A 21,217-nucleotide genomic window follows, 5' to 3' on the forward strand; every position below is an offset into this window, starting at 1 on the left:
TGTGTATGTAGACAGTAAAGCTCCGGACATGTTATGTTTGTGAAGAAAGGTCTGTGACATTAGCCACCCGATGCCTAATTTCAGCATGGCTAAAATGAGAGAGGATCGATGTGCCACAGCAGACTTCCACTTGTTTTCTGCCTGTCCTGAGGTTGCTTTTGGGCAGACCCCAAGTAAACAGCTGGAAGTTCAAACACAGTGACCTTAAGGAAAGCAATGACCAGTTAAAGATGTGGTGTTTCCCAGGTAATGTGCCCTTTCTGTTGCCTACAGCAGCAGCACTGACCTGTGGATTGTTAAATGAGCTCATTCTAATGTTTCCAGGGAGGCTGTTAGGCAGCAGCAGTGAATTTGGTCACATGCTTTTTGTTAAACAAGTAACTTGCTTGATAATAGAGCAGAAAGATGACCTTGTGCTTTGGACACTGAAGTCAGGCTTAGATTCAGATCCAGGATCTGAAGTTACTTGCTCTTCTTCTAATTCAGATGACCCTTTCCCTGCCTGAAGCCTCAGCTCTGACTCCCAGGATCAGAGAATAACAGAATCAACCAGGCTGGAAAAGCCCTTCAAGCTCATCCAGTCCAACCATTCCCCAGCACTGCCAAGGCCACCCCTAACCCATGGCACTGAGGGCCTCATCTACACGGGTTGTGAACACTTCCAGGGACAGTGACTCCAGCACTGCCCTGGGCAGCCTGTTCCGATGCCTGACTGCCCTTTGGGGAAGGAATTGTTCCCAGTATCCAGCCTAAACCTCCCCTGGTGCAGCTTGAGGCCGTTTCCTCTTGTCCCATCCCTTGTTCCTTGGGAGCAGAGCCCAGCACCTCCTGGCTCCATCCTCCTGTCAGGCAGTTGTAGAGAGTGATAATGTCTCTCCTGAGCCTTCTCTTCTCCAGACTGAACCTCCCCAGGTCCCTCAGCCATTCCCCATCTCTCTTGTGCTCCAGGCCCTGCACCAGCTCCATTGCCGTTCTCTGGCCCTGCTCCAGCCCCTCAATGTCTCTCTTGTAGTGAGGTGCCATAGCTGAACACAGGATTCACGGTGTGGCCTCACCAGTGCCCAGTTCAAGGGAATGATCACTTCCTAGTCCTGGAGAACACGTTCTAGTTCTCCCCACTTTGTTCCCAGTTGTTTGTTTCTGTGCTGCAGTGATGCCATTTCTTTGTGTGCTGTGGAGGTGTATTGTAATGCAGAAGTGATTTGAGGAGTGGCAGGGCTGCTCCCAAAGCCCATGTCCTGCAGCATGGTGCCAGTACTCAAAGAGGAAGAAATTTGTCCTTCTGGGGAAGAACGGATTATTACAAGACTGACCATACACTCTTTGAGCTTGAAGGGCAAAACTGAAGCTGGAGGACATGGCTGGGGGCTCTTCCCTGCCTTCCATAGACTGAGGAGCTGGGCTGGGAAGCCTGAGGGTGCTCAGAAAGGGGCAACTGGAGAGAAACCATCTGAGAGCCAGCTCACCAGCAGCGATCTTCTTGCTGTCTGATGTGGATGCTGCTGGCTGGGAATCCCCTGAGCAGGCTCAGAGGGATCTGGTAGGGCTGGAGGAAGGTTTGGGGAGCAGTATGTGGGAATCAGTTGGGATTTGTCAGACTTTCTGCTGAGGTTTTAAGGGCTCTTTGTGCTGAGGAAAAATGTTGCTCCTGCTAGGAACAATTAATGCGTGCACAGCTTGCAGGATAATGGCTGTGTGATGGAGCAGCATGCTGGGCCAGGCTGTCTGGGCAGATCCTAATGCTTCCTCAGGAGATGCTTCTTGACAATGTGCTTATTATCTGGAAATCAGCTTGTGTGACAGGAGGCGCCGGCAGGCGCAGGAAGTCTCGTGCCCTGTTGTGGTGGATGCTGCATGATGTGCTGTAATGAAATGCTGCCTCTTCTTTGGGGGGTTCTGCTCTCTCCAGCAGGAGTTAGGGGGAAGCAGAGGTGAAGTGATTCATCCAGCAGTTGCCAAGTGGCAGAGATGGATTAAATCTTGCCTCTCTGCCTGGAACCAGATCTTAGCTCTAAATTGCTTCCTTCTGTACAAGCAGTGCAGTCTGGCTGTAGCAGCGCCTGGGGGCTGTGGCTCTATTACTTCAGCTCTCCTGTGCACATGGTGGGCAGTTGTTTGCTGTGGTTTGTCCTCAGTTAAATGTGCTGGGTATTCTTCCCCCCTCCCCAAGTGTTTGGGTTGTGTGAATAACAAATCTTGGGTCATAGCCTCACACAGGAAACTACTCAGAAAATCTACAGTGTCACAGTGTCCAGCTCTCCCAGATTCTGATCTATTTGCCTAATTTTGCCCTTGCTTGTCAAGAGCAACCACCTCAAAGAACCATGTTTCATAGGAATCGGCGATTAGAAGGAGATTGGAGGTCCTGTTAGGTCCCCTGTGATGGAGATCGATATCTCTCTCTCACCTCCCTGTTTTCAGGCTGATGTGTGTTGGTGCACTGTGGGGGTAAGTCAGCTACCCTCAGGGTTTGGTAGGTAAGTGTGCCTTTAACCCAGGGAGGTGAGAAGTGTCAGCCCTTGAGTAGGTGGCAAAATGAACAACCCTGAACACCCCTCTTCAGCAATGAGAGGAGGCAATGTTGAACAGCCACCCCCCTGCCTTATGACTTCTGCCTACTCAGAACCTAGCCAAGAGGAGGGAAAGGAAATCTCTTAACCTTATTATAGTGGTTTGTGACTGCAGTAAGCAATCCAGTTACTGCCATCCTTTAATCCTGACCCCAGTTAGAACAGAGAAATCCTGGGTTCGTACCCTTGCGGGCAGGGATGTGGTGTTTGTGAAGGAAATCACCCATCCTCTCTGTGCCTTGACCATTCCCTGATGAAACTGTGATGAGGCCTCACACTGATCACTTGGAGTTTGTCCAAGGAGCGTAGGAGCAGTTGGCCTCAAAATTTGACTCCTATCCGTATGTCCAGGTGAGGAATGAGTGTCTGGCCTCTCTTTTTAAGTGACCTGGACACTGCCTTCATAGATCTAAGTGTCTTTTGGGGGAATTCTGAAGCTTTCAGCAGATCCATAGACAGTGGCAGCTTGTGCCCATGCCAGTGGGATGGTGTTTGGGCAAGGTGCAGCAAAGCAGAACAGTTGGTGATGGGCTAGCAGAAGAGGTCAGCATCCCAAGTAAACCCTGCTGAGCACAGGAGGCAGAGCAGTCAGTTGCTAGCCCCTAGAGATCTTATATTCTTATCTGAAAAATGAGGAGTCACTGGTGTTGTGTCCAGTCCTGACCACAGGGACAAACGCTCCTGTTGACATGAATAGGAATAGGTTTCAGGTCCCAAATGACAAAAGATTCATAACTCTGCCTAATTACAAGCTATTTTTTTCCTAATACTCTGAGAGTAAATGACTTTTCAAGGAGATGTGCTGGCTGGGAGACACACAGGGTGTTGGAACTCTCTTTGGGAAGAAGGCAAAGCAAAGTAGATCAAGGTTTAAAATCCAGGGTAGCTTTGTGTGAGAAAAGCTGCACGCTCTCTGCCTTCAGAATAGATGTGCTTTCTATCCAGACAAACCTCCTATTGAGGTTAGAGGTGTTCAGTGTGGGTGTCTTCCAGGCTGGCTGCACCCTCAGCTGTCCAGATGGAGACAGGTCTACTGCAGAGCATCTTCCTGGTGATGCCTGACAGCACAGCACCCTGGAAGAGGTTATGGAAAGGAAGAGTGAGGTTATGTGTTGTTCTGCCAGCACTGCTTGTATTTGATTGTAGAAGTAAAGCATGTGAGGCTTCATAATCCCATTCCTGTTGTCCAGAGCAAACATTTGCTGCTGACAGCCCTCTAGAAGGATCCCTGAGTTGTCAGCAGAGCAGGTGAATTGCTGTCTGGTGTGGTTCCTCTGTCTAAGCAGCAGGGCAGAGAGCAAGATGAGGGCTTTGCTCAGAAGCAGGAGGTAGGACAACAACTGCTCAACTGCTAAAAAAGGGGAACCTTCTTCAAAAAGAAAAAGAATAAAGAAAAAAGGGAAATTGGTGACAATGTGAGGGTTTGTAGAAGCACCTTTTGGGTGTCCTGGCTCTCGGTTCTTGACTAACTGTGGGAAGTGCAGGCAGCAGGAGCAGAAGGCTGCGGCGGTTGCGTAGGATTGCTCTGGTTCCTACAGTCACCAAGCTTTTCCCTGTTTCCTACAACATGGAGATTACATAAAGGACAGGTGAGGCTGGCTGAGGACCAGGCAGGTTTTGCCCTTGCTGATTTCTTCCCTCTCTGTTTTCAAGCTCTGGTGCAAATATTTTGAAGGACTAAGCCTTGATGCTAGGGATTGGATAAAAGGGGTGTTGAGGGAAGGAGGCTGCTTCCTGCCTGGTAACCTGTGCACAGACATCCCGTGGTGTTCGGGAGGAGGAGCAGCCCTTGTCCAAACTGGTGGGTGAGGAGGTCTGCTAATGACAGATGGTGTGATGGTGCAACTGCTGGGAACCTGAGAGTAAAATGACCAGGCCAGTGAAACAGGGTCGCAGAGGGATGGATTTTCAGGCTGCAGCCACTGCCGAATCCACATCTCCCAGCTGTGGTTGTGACATGCTGTCTTTAAGATACACAGCCCAAAATACAAGGATTTATTGCAAGTTTCACCACACTCTGTCCCTAATATTGAATTGTCCCCGAGGACAAACTTGGAGCAAATTCACCCCCACTGAATGCTGCCTTTCCTCTGATTGCACCGGCTGTGCTTTGGGAAGTGAACCTCACAAGCTCTCTTATAGTATGTATGCAGGTCCACAGCAAGTACCCCTGAAATATGGTTGACTTCCACCCTGCCAGTGGAAGGCCTTGACATCAAGGACCAGGAAAACATCTTATTCCTCCATGTGAACACACCTGAACACACCTGAGTGTGTTGAATTGCCCAGGACCCTCAGAGGTATTTCTTTCATGCTCATCTCTCTTCCCCACCCTCCCAGGATTTGTCATGAACTTTCTGTTGCAGTGACAGCAGGAGGCTTCCTGTAAAGCTCTGTAGTTCCTATGGCAAGATTCATTTTCTTTTGACTTTGCCTGCTGAGGTTCTGCTTCTGGTGACTATCATCTCGGAATACCAAGGGTAGCAGCTCTTCTTAAGAGTGAAGATCTGGTTTTGGAGGTGTATGCAGATTTTGCTCTGCAGGAAGGTGTCTAATAAAAGGAGGAATTTTCCATCACCATAAGCTGTGTGTGTCTTGGAGTCTGCAGCTTCTACATGAAAAGGGTGAGATGCTCCTAAAGGGTTTGCTTTAGAATCAGATCTATCTCTGTGCTGTCAATCACCGCACTGCATCCAGTTACAAAACTGGATGTAAAATCCTGCTCCTGGCTGTAGACAGCTCCAGAATGTGACCAATGTTCTTCAGGCACCTACTTTGTGGCAGATCTGAGAAAGCTGAGCTGCGAGGTGTGTGGTTGAGCTCTTCTCCTGTCCTTTGGGATGCATTTCAAGCTGTTTCTCAATGGCTGTTGGCAGACTTCCAAGCTCTTGCTGCATTAGTAAGTCACCTGTAGTGTGAGTCGTTCAGTAAGACATGAGAACTACAGCAAGCATAAGGTGGTGTGACTGCAGTGTGTAATGTACAATACACTCTCATGCCCTGGGAGTGCAGATGGAAAAGTCTGCCTGAAAGTGATGTTCATGGTGATGGGTTAGAATGAACTGGAATACAAATCCAACTGACATACCTCGCAGTGGATAAGCTGGTAGGAGTTGTTTTCTTTCTTCTGAGTTAATTTTCTCCCCAACCCAAAGCAGAATGGAGTAATGTGGCAAGGTTGCTGGGAAGCTGCTCCTTCACAGGAGAGCATTGCTTGGTGGGATTCCCTGGAGCTGGCAGCAGCTCTGCTGGGAGGCAGAAAGAGGGTTTGATGGAAATCCACACCATGGCTGCTGGAAGGATACTATGGTTTTGATTTCTTCACCCATTGCAGCTGACTTCATCTTCTCTGGCATGGACCTGGATGGGATCAGTCAGCATGGTCCTTTCCAGTTTTCCAAGGAAGTTTGCCACTCAGTGGCTGAGGGAAGCAGTGCCAGCTTACCAGGCAGTGGAGCTGCTGGGATGAACACCTCTTGCCTTGCTTTCTTCCTCCCAAGGATCCTTCTGTCCCAATGGACCTGAAACCCTGCCCTCCCTTGTCCAGAAGAGATGGGAAGGGGCATGCAAACTGCCCATGAAGTACCCACCAGAGATACTGATCTCCCACCAGCTGCTCTGCACAGTCCTGCCATTTACTCCCAGTTGCTTCTCCCTGAAGCAAAGCAAAGGTGCCCACAGCCCTTCTGGAAGTTGCCTGAAAGCTTGGCAGGCCATGGTGTAAAGCAAATCCTACAGCTGCTGCTTTGCAGGGCTGTTGGTTCACATGCTTCAGGTGCTAGGGGAATGTGTTCAGATAGAAGAGGTATTTCCAATTCAGATATCATAGACTTTCCTGAGCTGGAAGGGATCCATGAGGATCATTGAGTCTAACTCCTGGCTCCATACAGGGCAGCATTAAAGTCTCATACTTTATCTGCAAGTGGGTGCTTCCACATAGAAGCATACAGTGAACTCGTCTGGAAAAGACCTTCAAGTTCATCAAGTCCAGACGTTCCCCAGCGCTGCCAAGGTCACCACTACACCATGTCCCTAAGAGCTTACCTGTGTCTTGCAGCAGGTCACACAGTATTAAGTCTGTGGGTTCAGGTAAGGTGGTGGTGAGGTGTGGGCCAGGGAGGAGAAGGCAGGGAATGGTAAAGCTTGTTGGATGATCAACCAGCTGAGCACTTGACATGGGAAGTGCCTGTGGGCATGTTGTGCAGATGCTTGTGTGCAGTTAAGCTCTGCTGTCTGCTTGAGATGCAGCAGAACAGACAGGTCACTGCATGCTCTGGGGGCTTGAGAGTGTTCCCTTCTATGGGTGTGAGGGTGGGTGGTGGTGACTGTCCCCGTTTCTGCAGAAACACCTTGGAGGTCCCTGGGTCTGTGTTGGAGACTTTCAGGCCAGGAGTGCATGGTGGGGAAGGGAAGCTTTCTCCTACTGTCTGATAGTTAATTTTGGGAAAGGAAATGTTTCCTAAGGGAATCCATCTCTGGATCCAGGGAGAGCTGTTCAGAATGGGAATTGGGGCTCTTCAAAAGCTGCAACTTTGCTTCTAAGTGTAAAGACTCAGGTGCTGTTTACAGTGAAGTTGTTGAGTTTGAGCTTTGCAAATGTTAAATTCAGCTCCCGTGAATGAGTATGGGATGCTGTTGCTGGAGGAGTTACTCCAGGAATCAGGCTCCTGCTTTGTCTGTCTGTTGGAAGGAGTTGCACCCAATTGCTGATGGTGAGGCACTCTTTTAGCCAAGTAGTCTTTTACTCTATTGACAAACCTCACAAAAAGGGCACTACATTTCCGAGGTAGCTCGACACCAGCCCAGGTGATTTTGTTACTGTTGAAGGATGGACCGTTTTTCCCAGGGTTTTTGGTGGATTGCCACTTTCTGGTTGTTCAGCAGATACAGTGTCTCTGTATTGCTCTGCAGGAGCTCAGGCCAGACAGACCTTTAAGCCTAATGTCCCTCCTAATCTTAAACATGGAACAAACCCCCATGGGAAGCCTTATCTGGTGAGCCTTAGGAGGTGACATGTTAGATCCCAACACTGAATGGTGTTCTAATAAATATCATCTCAAATATCAGCTTTTTAATTCCCCCCCAAGAATCTGTGTTATTTGGCATCTTTCATCTCCCGCAGTGCAAGTAGCACATGGCCCAACGCTGTTGTGTGAGCTCCCATCACAGCACAGCCAGAGCTGTCAATAGGAACCTTATGCGGCAGGCTGCAGGACTCAGAACAGAACCAAACAGGGGGTATAAAAATACTTGAATAAAGCAAATAACAGTGTCTCGATGAAGCTCTGGTAGTGCTGTGGAGTGCTGAAGGAGAGAAAGGTGAGAGGCACCTGAAATTGCTGCTGTCTCACCTTAACTGGAAGCTCTGCTGAGTTGCATGCCTCTGCTGGGTGCTGGGTTGGCAATGGAAGTGCTTCCTGTGGGTGACTCAGGAACTGGGCTGTTTCAAAAGAAGGTGGGAGAGCTTTATTCCTTTCTCAGGCCAAATGCCAAGTCCAATGTACCTACTCAGCATGATAGCTTGGATGGTATGGATTGACAGCTTTGCACTGGTACCCCTTCCCTGGCAGTGCTTCCAGCACATGCCTATGTGGCAAGCCATCTCTGTGCTGGCCTGGAATGAAGCAACTCATTATAATTTAGGCTCATTTTTGCTGGATTTGCAGATTGAGTCAGTTCATCATGTGCTTGAGCCCGGAAACCAGCCATGTGCTGGGCTGCATCCCCAGAGCATGACCGGCAGGTCAAGGGAGGGGATTCTCCCCCTCTGCTCTGGTGAGACCCTCCCTGCAGTCCTGTGTACAGCTCTGGAGCAACAACACAAGAAGGACATGGAGTTGTTGGAGCGAGTCCAGAGGAGGCCATGGAGATGCTAAAAGGGCTGGAGCCACCTCTACTGTGGAGCCAGGCTGAGAGAGCTGGGCTGGGTCAGCCTGGGGAAGAGAAGGCTCCTGAAGGGGAGACCTTCGAGCAGCTCCAGTGCCTAAAGGGGCCAAGAAGAAATGTGGAGAGGGGCTTTTGACAAGGGCCTGCAGGGACAGGACAAGGGGAATGGCTTTAACCTGACAGAGGGGAGATTGAGATGAGACATTAGGAAGAAGTTCTTCCCTGTGAGGGTGCTGAGGCCCTGGCACAGTGTGCCCAGAGAAGCTGTGGCTGCCCCATCCCTGGCAGTGCTCAAGGCCAGGTTGGACACAGGGGCTTGGAGCAACCTGGTCTGGTAGAAGGTGTCCCTGCCTGTGGCAGGGGTTGGAACTGGATGAGCTTTGAGGTCCCTTCCAACCAAAACCAATCTGGGGTTCTATGATTATGTAGCCACCAAACCTATGAGGAGAGGTAGCTGTAACTGGTGCAGGGGCTTTCCATAGTGCTGTGCCTGATCTCTGTCCTAACAGCTTCATTGTCACCTGTATCTTCTGGATTTCTCTTCATATTTCATGGCTGCTCACATTGCTGGCTTAAATCTCTCTCCTTGCAAGCAGAGCTAAGTCACGTCTCTTGTGTTTCCTCTGCCAGTGGAACGTGTGCACGCGGGGGGGTTATTATGCTTTGTAAGTGTTCAGTTGCAGAGCTTTTGCATCCCGCAGCATCACCAAAAGTGACAGTCAAATTGGGGTATTGCAGAGGGAGGCAGAAGTAGTGCTGACAGAAATGCAAATGGTAGATGAGTCTCATGTTCCAGGTTATCTCTGGAATCATTTGTGCTTTCTACGTGGCAGTTCAAATCAGTTGGAGGGACTGACAGGAGCAATTGAGTTAAGCCTACTCACATGTTAATACTGTGAGCCTGAGGGATGCTGAGGCTTAAGCCAGGTGTTGAACATCAGGTCCTGAAGCTCAAGCTTTGAAAGATGAGCTAAGCCAGGAGGAAAGGAAAATACCCAGTTTCATTTCTGGGATTTTGGGAACTGCTGAAGACTGCTGTGCTCTGAATTGGTGTCAGCCCCTATGGTGTGGTTCTGAGGACTACTCACCGCAGCAGGTCTGGTTTTATGGTTTTACTGCCTGTTGTGCTGAAGCAGCTCAGGCTGCTTTCTAATAGAGAACAAGCTTTGTTGCACACTGACACACGAGCTGCTCTGAAACCCCTGTGTGTCGTTCTCAAAGATCTCCCATGTGTTGTTCCCTCAGATGGACAAATGTAGGGAATCCTGGTCCCAGGATCTGCCTTATGGTACCTCCACACTCTGGCTTCGCGCTGCACATCCCAGCTGCTCTGGTGTCCTTTGGAGATAGTCTGTGCACAAGGCTGAGCTGGGTTGATGTTCCTTAGGCTTGCAAGCCAGAAAGCACAATAACTGGTTGTCATCCAGGCTGCTAGAAGCTCTTTGATGTCTGGATTTTCTGAGCATGGTGGTCTCCAGTGGCATGGATCTGTGGAGCTGCTGTGGCAACCTGCATGGATTCCCCCCAGGCACAGCTGCATTCCTGACTTCCCAATGAGCTGACTGTGAGAGGGAAGTGGGAGCTGGGCTGTGGGGCAGATTGATGCTGCACAAGCAGAGCAGCCTCCGCAGGGGTAGGGGCAGGAAGCCCTTTCCCACAGACCATGGACACCCTGTCTTCCCTCTCTCCAGCTGGCCACATCAGCAAGAACCACTGCCTCTCCACAGCCTCCCTCCTGCCTTTGCTTGCTCATTCCTGCTGAAGCTCAAGTTGTTTTCTCCCAGGCATAACGCATTTAGGTCAGAGTAACCGAAGCCACAATTTAAATCAAGCTTGTTTAAAGGAATCAGAAAACTTAGGCTGTTTTCATTTTAGGTGGAAAAAAATACGGCTCTTGAAACCCTTGCTTCAAGGGAGCTGGTTCCTTTAGGGCTGGTTTTAGTGGAGTGCAGTTCAAACAGGTAAGCCCTTGAGGGCAGAATCTTTAAAGCTCCTAAGCTAATTTAGGACCTGATGCTTCTTAGCTGAGGTCCTCCCTGGAGCACACGGCCTGTACAGCATCATCCCCTCGCTCCTGTGTGTTCAGCATGCAGCACTGTTGGCTCCACATATCCCTGAAGCTTCTGAAGCTCAGCCGCCTTCTTGGGAGGATGCTCACAGGGCCCGGGGTGGAGATCTCTTTGAGCATGACAATGTGAATCACCAGGGAGAAAATGAAACTTCCCATTTGGTGTGCATGTTTTCTAACAGATAAGAAGCAGATTAATTAAATGGTAGGCACAGCTGTAATATAGGGAAATTAAGGGTTGGAGAGAGATAAGAGTATCTTTTTGTTTCTTTTAAATTGAATTTTAAACACATGCTTATTGTTATGCATCACGGGGTATTATATGCATATCTGAACTGAAATTTTCTTGCCTTCTCTTCAGGATCTGATCACCTATCCCGTAACAGTCTTGTTCCCGTGTTTCTTGTCAGGTGCCCAGCACCACTGTGTGTTTTATGTTCAGAACAAGCTACACGTGCAGTGTTCATCCAAAGTTCTTCCTGTACAGCTGCATCACTGGTGTCTTTAATACTTGATTCATAAAAGCATACAGTTGTCTCCAGTTTCTATGCAGTTTACCAGCAATTGTGGAGGAAAAACTAAGCTTACCAGAATGCTGCTTGGAGTCCCAAGACAGCAAGAGTTGCTTATGTTTTGGCCTTTATATACAGGGGTCTGGACAGGCTGGATCCATGGGTTGTGGCCAGTGGTGTGAGGTTCAACAAGGCAAAGTGACGGGTCCTGTCACTGGGTCACAACAACCGCATGCAATGCTCCAGGCTTGCGAAGAGTGGCTGGAAAGCTGCTTATGGAAAAGGACCTGGGGGTGCTGATTGATGGAGCTGAACATGAGCAGCAGGTGCAGTCATCATCCCTGCAAGTGTTCATACACTGTGTAGATGAGGCCCTCAGTGCCATGGGTTAGTGGTGGCCTTGACAGTGCTAGGGAACGGTTGGACTGGATGACCCTGAAAGTCTTTTCCAGCCTGGCTGATTCTGTGATTTGCAGCCCAGGCTCCAAAGCACATTGGAGCTCCCAGTCCTCAGCAGGGCTAGGTCAGGAGGTGGCATTTTTCAGAAGGAAGCAGTCCTCAGGTCAGGAGGTGGCACTCAGGTTACATGTCGGCTTTAGCTTTCTCTTTGTCAGCTGTGTACAGTGTCCCACATGGAGCCATCCTGGAAATGAGCAGAGCAGCAAGAGCTTGGAGAGATGCTGCCATGCACTTGCCATTGCAGCCACCTCCAGCCTGCACAGGGCAGCTCAGCAGCCTGGAGGGGTAAGCACATGTGCTGGGGAGCAGTGGGAGTCCTGGCAGCTTTGCTGGGTCAGTGTCATTGCTGTCTGTGCTTAGCTGGGGATGCTGGAGAGCAGGGAGTGCTCCTGATGGGGTGTATGGCCTTGGCCAGGCATTCCTGTGGGAGCTGTTTATGCCTTGCAGCCAGGCCTGTTCTGACCTGATCTGGGGTGTCATGGCCTCTGCAGTGGCACTGGAGAAGCTGTGTACCCTCATGCCAATGCTTCATGGCCTTCCCGCTTGGAATAACCCACCCTTCCTGACTATGCCATGAGCAGCAGCCAGCCAGAGGGATCTCAGTGTTGGCTCTTGTCCTGAGCATCCATTCTGTCAGGAGGAAAGCAGTATTACAGCAGTTCTGCACCTGAGGAGCTCACGTGCGGGCAGCTCAGGTTTGCCCTGCCTGCATGGTCATGTTCTGGCAGCACAGAAGCAGCTGAAAGCCTGGAGCAGATGTAGCTTTCTGGAAAGACAGATCCAACACCCCCTGAGCACAGCAGTGCTGCAGCTCTGCCTGCCTCTGCTCGCATGGCTCCCTGCGTCCCTGTGCTCTCAGTAACACATCTTGGCTGATCTCTTTGAACCAGGATGTTCCAAAAGCATAACCTGTTAAAACCCTGGGCAGGAAACAGCGGCTGGTCCAGGAGCAGCTTTGGCTACAGTTTGGCTGCAGCTCTCAGCTGTCAGTTCTGAAAGCCCTGGGGAAGGGAATGATTTTGCGCATCATGTGAGGCATTTAGAAAGAGATCCTCGCCATAAATACAGCAGATCTCTTCTGTCATGCTGCGTGAATCTGATGTCTTACACACAGAAGTGCTCAGTGCTGCTTTCACCTCTGATGGTCACTCATAGCTACTGCTGCTGGCTGAGACATGCACATGATCTCTTGATGTTCTTGTGCCTTCTCTGAGCCTCCTCATCTTGTGTGTTTGACCCCCCCGGGGGTCTGCTGTGCCTTGTCCTAATTGTTGTATCTCTTTGGGGCATCACCTGCTCTTTCCTGTGCACCTTTAGTGAGTGGCTGTGCTGCCCCAGTGGTGTTGCAATACTATGAAATACATATCTGAGGGCAGAGGAGTGCTAAGAGCGCACAGTGGGAGAGCAGGCTCTGTGCAGGAGGCCTCTGGGTGGCAGTCAGAGCTCCTGGACAGACCTGTGTGAGCTCCCTGCTGTGGGAAAGCTGCTTCTGAGGATGTTTAATGGAGCAGCTGGGTGCTGCAAGCTCAGAGACAATCTGCTGCCCAACCAAGCTGTTCTGAGATCATCTGCCCAGAGGTTAAACAGTTGTTAGGCACTCTGCCCAGGGCTGATCGGAGCAGAACATGCCTGGTAAATGTGGACAGTGAGATGGTGATGTTGGGTGCAGGAAAGAGTGGACTGCCCAGGCAGATGAGGGCAGCAGGGGCTGTTAAGAGGGGCTTCTCTCCTACGAGGATAGGAAAAATGAACAAATGAGGTGCTCTAATTCAGTATAGTGGTGCTGGGCTCCTATTTAATGTGCTGAACTGGCCTCTTTGAGAAGAGGATACAGCCTGTCTTGAATGGCCACATGTGCTCCCCAGGACATGAGGCTGGGAGCAGGACTGTAGGCAGCCGTGAGCAGCAGCAAGGTGGATGTATCTGCTTGCAGGATGCTGTTTTCTTCCCTGTGTCCTGTCACAGGGTGCAGCCTTGCTCATGGTAATGTGTACCCTGCTGGCACTGGAATCTTCTGCTGTTCCCAGAATGTCTTTACCCTCTGTCCTTCTCCCACCCTGTGCTGTTATAACCCTCAGAGACAAAAGGAAGTAGGGTGCCTGCTGCTCCTCCCAAGCTTTGGCCTTGGGTTTGGTCTGTCTAGAGGCACTTGGGAGGAGGTGGGATGATGGAGGGGACCAGGAATAGAATTATGGGAAAACAGGCTGGATTTCCTAAGGCAGACAGAGTCATAAGCTGTGAAATGCTTTACAGGCAACAAAGGGACATAGTAACCTGGCCGGCTCTGTCTTCTCGTACCTCATGCTTTGGGATCTGCTTTGGAAAGGTTACTTGGGATGAGCCAAACCTACTGCAATTTGCAGTGACAGAAGTGTGCAGCAGCAGAGCAGATGTGTGCTTGTGGTAGCAGGGTGCTGGAGAGCCAAAATGCAAGGAGAGGACTCCTGGTCAGCACCAGGGCTGGTGTGCTGCACACAGCTGTGCACAGCTCAGCTGGGGGATGTGATCTACAGCAAGCCTTTGGTGGCCCTGGCCATAGGTATCTCCATAGGGACTCCAGGAGGGTGCTGTCATGGCCTTTGGCTCTGCATCCTTCTGTGTTACACCACTGCAGCTTGCTTTACCTGCCCTTCCCAGGCTGCAGCAGTGGAAGGTGCTGGAGGCAGTGCCAACAAGTGCTCTGTCACACTTCCCCTTGGGAGGCTCTCAAGCAGTCGCTTCTCATCCCAGTTCATCTTACAGCGTGTGATTGGCCTGATCATCCTGGTGCCAGAGCTGCAGGGCCTGATGAAGAACCCGCTGCTGTCCCAGTTCATCGCTCCTGTTTGCTGGCAACAGGGACTTGCTCTCTGAAAGTGGAGTAGGTCTCTCCTCCCCTCTGCACACAGCAGTGGTGTCTTGTGCATACAGCCACTGACAGCTCAGGCTCCTTCGAGGGCTTCTCCTGGCAGGCTTGGGGCTGGCAGGGTGGCTCTGCTGTGGGAGCCTTCCTGCATGAAGCCTCCCAGGTCAGCTCTGCGCAGCACCCGGTGAGGAGCAGCTGAGTTGTGATGTCTGCATGGGAACATTTGCTTTAACTAAGTCCAGGATAAGAGTGGATTTAAGTGCTTTGGTTTATAAATAAACAGCACTGTCGCCAAGGTAGATTTAAGCAGAGCTGGCAACAACCCTGCATGGGAAGGGATCTCTTTACCACATGGCCTGCTGTTGGACTTCCTGTTGCATGTTAATCCCTTAAGCCTGCTTTAGCTCTGTTAATTTTCCTTCTTTCCCTTTTTCCCCAATGGGCTTCCTCGGTGGCTCATGAGTGCCAGTGCTCCTCAGCCGAGCTTGTGCCTGTGGCTGGGCCGAGCACCGGGGCTACCTTCTGAGCACCAGGTACCATGTGGCAGGGCCCCAGGGATGGTGGTGCCTGAATGTGTCCCATTCTCTCTGTCTTACAGGCTCTGCAGTCTGCGCCTCAAGAAACTCACAGTCCTCAAAGAGCTGGACAAAGAGCTGAGCTCTGTGCTTATCGCTGTGAAGATCCAGGTAGGCTTCTCACCCTGTCTGATGGCAGCAAACCTGTCCCTGTGCCCTCTGTGAAGTGCTGATCTGCATGTCCCTTGCCTTGTGCCATCCCCTTGCTTCTTGTCTTGGTTAGCACCCTTGGAGAGGTTTTGGCTCTCCAGCAGGTGGGAATGATGCTGCAGGGACAGCAGCAAACAGCTTGGTGCTAGTCTGTATCAGGGATGAATTTGGTTAGACCCCTGCACTAGGACAGAGTGCATCTTGCTTGCCTCAGCCAACGGCCTCCTCTGCAGCTGCTGTTTGGATTTTGGAATCCCCTACCCCACCATTCCCAACCAGCACTGGATGGTTTCTGGCAGTGCCCTCCATCCATATCCCCTCTGTCCCTGGAGAGTGATGGGTGGGAAGCAAAGGGCACAAGGGATCAGCAGCTCTGCTTTGACTCCTGCTGACGTTTGCCCCCTGTGATCTCACTGCTGCCTCTGCTGTTCCCTCCGTGTCTGTGTGCTTTCTATCCACTCAGCCTGGTGCCTCTACTCTGAACCAGGCAGAGGGGAAAGCAGTTTTGTCACCAAAGGGAGAGGGAATTTGCCATCCTCCTGGTATGAACAGTCCTCCCCTCGCCCTCTCTGCAGCTGGTGCTGAGGACGATGGGTCCCTGCGAGTGCAGGCGTATCCTTTCTGCCTGCCAAAGGACATCGTGGAAGCAAGATACCTCTTGGGTATGCTGTCCTGGCCACAGCTCCCCTAACCCAGCTGGGATGCTGGTGTCCTTCCTTCGTACTTGTCAGCTGGCAGAGAAGCTGCTGGTCCCATGGACAGCACCGTGGGGTGGGAGCTCAGCAGCTTTGCACTCCCACATTGCTCTTTGTGCCGTACATATTAGGATCTAAATCCTGGATTAGTGCTGGAAGCTGCAGTATTAGCAGAGTGATGGGAGCCGGGGTTTGCTTTATGGCAGACCTGATTCACTGGCACAGGAGGAACTGAAAGCTAAGAGGGAGGACAGTTGGAGGATGCTGTGTTCCACACGCTGTTGGTCAGCATCCAGCTGGCCTTTCCATCACTGTCTGTATGGTGCCATTCAGGAGAGCTGAGACCTATGTCCCTTTTGTGCATGGAAACAACCCGGGCAGGAGAAAGTTATCTGGCTGCACCTGGAAATGCAGGGGCAGTCCAGGCTGGGCCACAGATAGGGGCCCAGGGGCTAGGAGCCAGCTGAAGCCATGACTGGGAGGGCTGCACTAGGCCTTCTCTCCTTTTCATCTCCTGCACTGTCAGCCCAAGCTGGCTGTGCTTCTCTGGGCTGGGAACCTCTGACTTCCGTGCAGCCCTCCTTACATCCTCATCTGCCTCTTCTTTCATGCAAACATCAGGCTGGAAGAGGCTGCACAGTGGGACTCCATCTCCTGCATTCAGGGACTTCATTTAAACCTGGTCACCTTCCCTCTGTGTGGCCACATACCTGTGGAGTGAATGGATTCATGTCCCTCCCCAGGCTGCTCCCACCTGCCTGACCAGCAACCAGGCAGGACCAGGGTCTGCTGAGCCTTCCTGGGAAACAGATGGAAGCTGTAGGCAGCTCCAGCGCAGCCTGCCCACGGAATGGCCTTGGATGGATCCATCCCTCCTGCTCCTCTCCTAGGTAACAGATGAGTCATGCTAGCAAGAAGCTGTTTGAAGGCTGCTCAGCAAGCATTGCCATCTCCATCTTTTGGATGGAAACAGCTGAGGTATGGGATTTGTGGAGGACCTGCAAGTTCCCAAGGGGGCAGCTGGGGACGAGTAAAAAGGGAGCTAGATTTTCTCTCATTTCAGTAGTATCTGTGTTGGATTAAGGAAGTTACCCATCAGGAGGCTGCTGCTCTGAATGGCAGATTGGACACAAACAAAGCTCTGACCCTGCCTGAGAGGGGCTGGCACCAGGACAAGAGCCCCAGCTCTGGAGACAGTCTGCTCCAGGAATGTTTGTGACCCAAAGAGCAGTGTAAGCCTGCCTGGAATATCTGATCTCCTCACAGTGATTGTGCCCTTCTGGTCTTAAAAGACAGCTTCCAAGTGTGGCATGTGCTGGTCTCTGCTCCTTCATCTGAAAAGACCACTGTCAAAGGACTAAGGAAGCAATCCATGTCTACAGAACATACCCATTTCCCAAAGGTTATTTGAACAATTAACGTTCAGTGGCTTCCAGTCTGAACTACTGTGAAAAAGGGGACTTGCTCCCCTATCTCTTGAGTGGTTTTAAACCCTTATTATTTGGTTTAACAGACCAGAGATATCAGAGCTTTTCCTTTTTGTTCAGCATGGCATTAAGAGATTCAGGTGTGCCTGGCTCAGCTCCATGCAAATGCAAATCTCTGTCTTGGCACTGTAACTGATTACGGTGTGAAGGGAAACATGGTGCTCCCTCTTGGCACAGACACACACTGTAATCCAGAAACACCCAGTCCTGAGCTGTGAGTTGAGGTAACAGTCCAAGGAAGAGGAAAACAAGCCCCAGCACCCCCAGCTCTTGCAGCTGCTGTGGCAGGGGCTCTGCGAGGGATGCAGATCCTCCTGCAGCTGCTCTCGGGATGTGGCTGACTCAGGTTTGACCCTTAGTGCTGCTGGAGGGGGATGATGGACAGAATCTCTCAGTCCCACACAGAGGACCAGAATACATCGTACAGAACAAGCCAAGCTCAGGAGCCCGTTGTCTCTGCCTGCTGCCCTGGCCCTGCTCCTTGCTGGAACTGGGATTTTCTGCTCCTACTTGCTATGCGTGGAAGGTGCATGCGGTTTTCTGTCTACACTTCACTCAATGCTTTGTTTCTAATCTTATTGCAACCACCTGTAGGATTTTCCACTTTTGCCCCCTAACCAGATTTCTTGAGGATACTCTAATAGGCTGTTTTCTCCCAAAATGCACCTTTAGCTCAAATTCTGGGTGGTTCTTTGCTGCCTGCATTGCCCTGGTCTCCCATACTGGGTTCTCCTTTTCCAGTTTGATATGCTCTTCCAGCTCAGTCTCATGCTTTGAACAAGACCCACCAGGACAGATTTATCCCTAACATTGGGGATTGTTGCAAACCAGAGCTGGGCACCATGCACACATGGATGGGAGAGAAAGCTGCTGTAGGTTTTCAGTCTCTTGGGTAGTGAAGATCCAACCATTCCATGACTGGGTGTGTATGTGTGTATTGAGGAAAGAACGGATCTTTGGTGGACAGACTCTCTGCAACAGATAACAAATAGTAAATGTGCTGAAGTAAATGGTCACAGTGACCACCTATCACCTCTTACTAAAGACTTGTTCAGGAAGGAAGTGCATTCTTGGCCAGGAAAGCTCACAGATGGTGAAGGGAATGAGCTCCACCTCCTGCACTTTAGGAAAAGCTTTCACTCCTGGCACGGTGGCTGGGAACAGTGCTGCAGACAGTGTGGACTGGGCCTCTTGAAAACCAAAAAGGGTTTCCCAAGAGCTTGTCTCTGCTTGAATATCAGTAATGCTGCATCACTGCATAATGTGGAGGCTTTTCTTACCTCCCCTCTCTAGGTGCTTTGGTTTTGTTTTTCCTGGCTAGCGTGGATAACACTAGCAATAGATGTGCAAAAAAGGGCTTTATCAGCAGCAGCCAGGCCTGCTGGATCCTGCTGCTTATCAGCAAGCTTCCTTGGTGCTCAGACATGCTTGTGTTGTTGCCATTCTCTTTGATTCCAGAGGGGATGTAACTGTGGTCTCCTTTACAGTGCCACCTGCATGCTCCCGTCATGTCTTCTGAGGCTGCTGTCCCATTTGCATTGAAGATCACAGAATCCCAGACTGGTTTGGGTTGAAGGGACCTTAAAGCTCATCCAGTTCCAACCCCTGCCATGAGCAGGGACACCTTCCACTAGACCAGGTTGCTCCAAGCCCCTGTGTCCAACCTGGCCTTGAACACTGCCAGGGATGGGGCAGCCACAGCTTCTCTGGGCACCCTGTGCCAGGGCCTCAGCACCCTCTCAGGGAAGAATTTCTTCCTAATGTGTAATCTCAGTCTCTCCTTTGTCAAGTTAAAGCCATTCCCCCTTGTCCTGTCCCTACAGGCCCTTGTCAAAAGCCCCTCTCCAGATTTCTTGTCACCCCTTTAGGCACTCGAAGCTGCTCTGAGGTCTCCCCTTAAGGAGCCTTCTCTTCTCCAGGCTGCCCCAGCCCAGCTCTCTCAGCCTGGCTCCAGAGCAGAGCTGCTACAGCCCTCACAGCATCTCCATGGCTTCCTCTGAACTTGCTCGAGCAGATTCATGTCCCCCTTGTTGGGTTGTGTTGAGATGAAGAGCTGGGGGCTCTGACCTCACCTCAGCTTAACCAAATCTGGGATTTGTCTGAGTTGCTGAAGGGTCTCTGGCCATGGGTAACTTAGGATCCTGCTGGCCACGGCATCTGCCAGGATAAAGCTGGGAAGGGGATGGAGATGCAATGAGGTTCTGGGAAGGACCAAATTCCTTTGTGCTGCTGTGCCTATTTGTTTAGCTTTGACCCATCTGCTCACAAGCTCACAGTGTCAATGGAGTGCTCACAACAGCCATGGTAACTGATTCTCAACAGCAGCTGTGCTGGCCTAGCCTGTTGCCTCCTGAAATCAATGTCTCAGCTTGCTGGCCCATTCCCAAGGAGGCAGGAGAGAGTGAGGAACCACCATGAACTATTTTATACTTGGAGCTGGTCCCACAGCCCTGGAGTGACACAGCTAGTAAGCACAGGCTTCTGGGGAGCCTGTGAGTTGTGCCACCCTGCAACCAACAGAGCCTGGTGCATGCAGGCAGCATCCCCAAGTCATTCAGTGCTGCTGTCAGCAGCCAAGCTGTGCAGATAGTAAAGCAGAATAGAATCACAGAATCAGCCAGGTTGGAAAAGCCCTTCAAGCTCATCCAGTCCAACCGTGCCCCAGCACTGCCAAGGCCACCACTAACCCATGGCACTGAGGGCCTCATCTACACGGTTTGTGAACACTTCCAGGGATGGTGATTCCAGCACTGCCCTGGGCAGCCTGTTCCAATGCCTGACTGCCCTTTGGGGAAGGAATTGTTCCCAATATCCAGTCTAAACCTCCCCTGGTGCAGCTTGAGGCCATTTCCTCTTGTCCCATCCCTTGTTCCTTGGGAGCAGAGCCCAGCCCCTCCTGGCTCCATCCTCCTGTCAGGCAGTTGTAGAGAGTGATAATGTCTCTCCTGAGCCTTCTCTTCTCCAGACTGAACCTCCCCAGGTCCCTCAGCCATTCCCATCACACTGTGCTCCAGGCCCTGCTCCAGCTCCATTGTCCTTCTCTGGACCCACTCCAGACAAGTAAAGCAAAGAGCTGCGGTGGGCATGTGGTTCGAGTGCCTCTCTTACTGCCCTCTTGGGGCAAAGAGCCGTTTATATACATGGAGCGATAAGGATTATTGTCCAAGGAAAAGCCTAGAAGGAGTTTTCTGAGACCCAGCTGGGCAAGTGGTGTGGAACAGAACGGAGTCAGTGTCTCGACTCTTTCCTTGTGGGCTGTGAACACCAGTGATGTGTGTATGGGGTGCACTGGAGTGCCTGACCAAGGTACTCCAGCTTAGCTGTGTGCATCTGCCAATCTTGTTGTAGGGTTCAAAGCGAGTCCTGAGATCAAATGAATACGTCCTCCCACCTGGTGGCCTGATGGAGACCGAGCTGGAGCTGACCTTCTCTCTGCAGGTATCTTGTGTTGCCTGGTCACTTGGGTCCCTCATGCTCCCCTCACCTGGCATTGCTTGGCTTTGGGGTTTCAGTGTGAAGGGGGCAGCCTCTAAGGAGGGGCCTCCTATGGTTGCCTGTGCTCAGATCACAACAGCAGAGATTTCTGCTGCTGGCCAGCTGCTCCATTGCTTCAGGGGTGGTTGTGCTGGGCATGGGGATTTAAGGAATGATGTGGAGCAGAGGTGGCCTTTGAGGGGCACCGCAAAGTTCAGCAGGTCAGATCCTGCTGTGCATCAGCACTAGGAAGGAGGTTTTTACCTGTGTGTCACACTGAGCCCTGCCCTCATGCTGCCATCTTCCCTGTGCTTCCTCAGTACCCCCACTTCCTCAAGAGAGATGGCAACAAGCTACAGATCATGCTGCAGAGGAGGAAGAGGTACAAGAACCGCACAATCCTGGGCTACAAGACCCTTGCAGTGGGCATCATTAACATGGCTGAGGTATGGGGTGCTGGGAGCAGAGGGGAGTGAACGTGGCTTCCCTGTGCCAG

General features: G+C 51.2%; 1 protein-coding gene across 1 annotated transcript in view; it reads left to right on the plus strand.

Moving 5' to 3' along the window:
• The window catches only part of LOC101879626 (phosphofurin acidic cluster sorting protein 2-like), a 41,724-nt gene that overhangs the window by 8,542 nt on the left and 11,965 nt on the right, over positions 1-21,217 (plus strand). The window contains exons 2-4 of the mRNA XM_034061066.1: positions 14,939-15,026; positions 20,596-20,685; positions 21,042-21,167. Of these exons, the coding sequence (XP_033916957.1) occupies positions 14,939-15,026; positions 20,596-20,685; positions 21,042-21,167 (304 nt within the window). The remainder of the gene's footprint in view (positions 1-14,938; positions 15,027-20,595; positions 20,686-21,041; positions 21,168-21,217) is intronic.

Source organism: Melopsittacus undulatus, chromosome 3 (assembly GCF_012275295.1).
Source record: "Melopsittacus undulatus isolate bMelUnd1 chromosome 3, bMelUnd1.mat.Z, whole genome shotgun sequence".
Classification (NCBI taxonomy): Eukaryota; Metazoa; Chordata; class Aves; order Psittaciformes; family Psittaculidae; genus Melopsittacus; species Melopsittacus undulatus.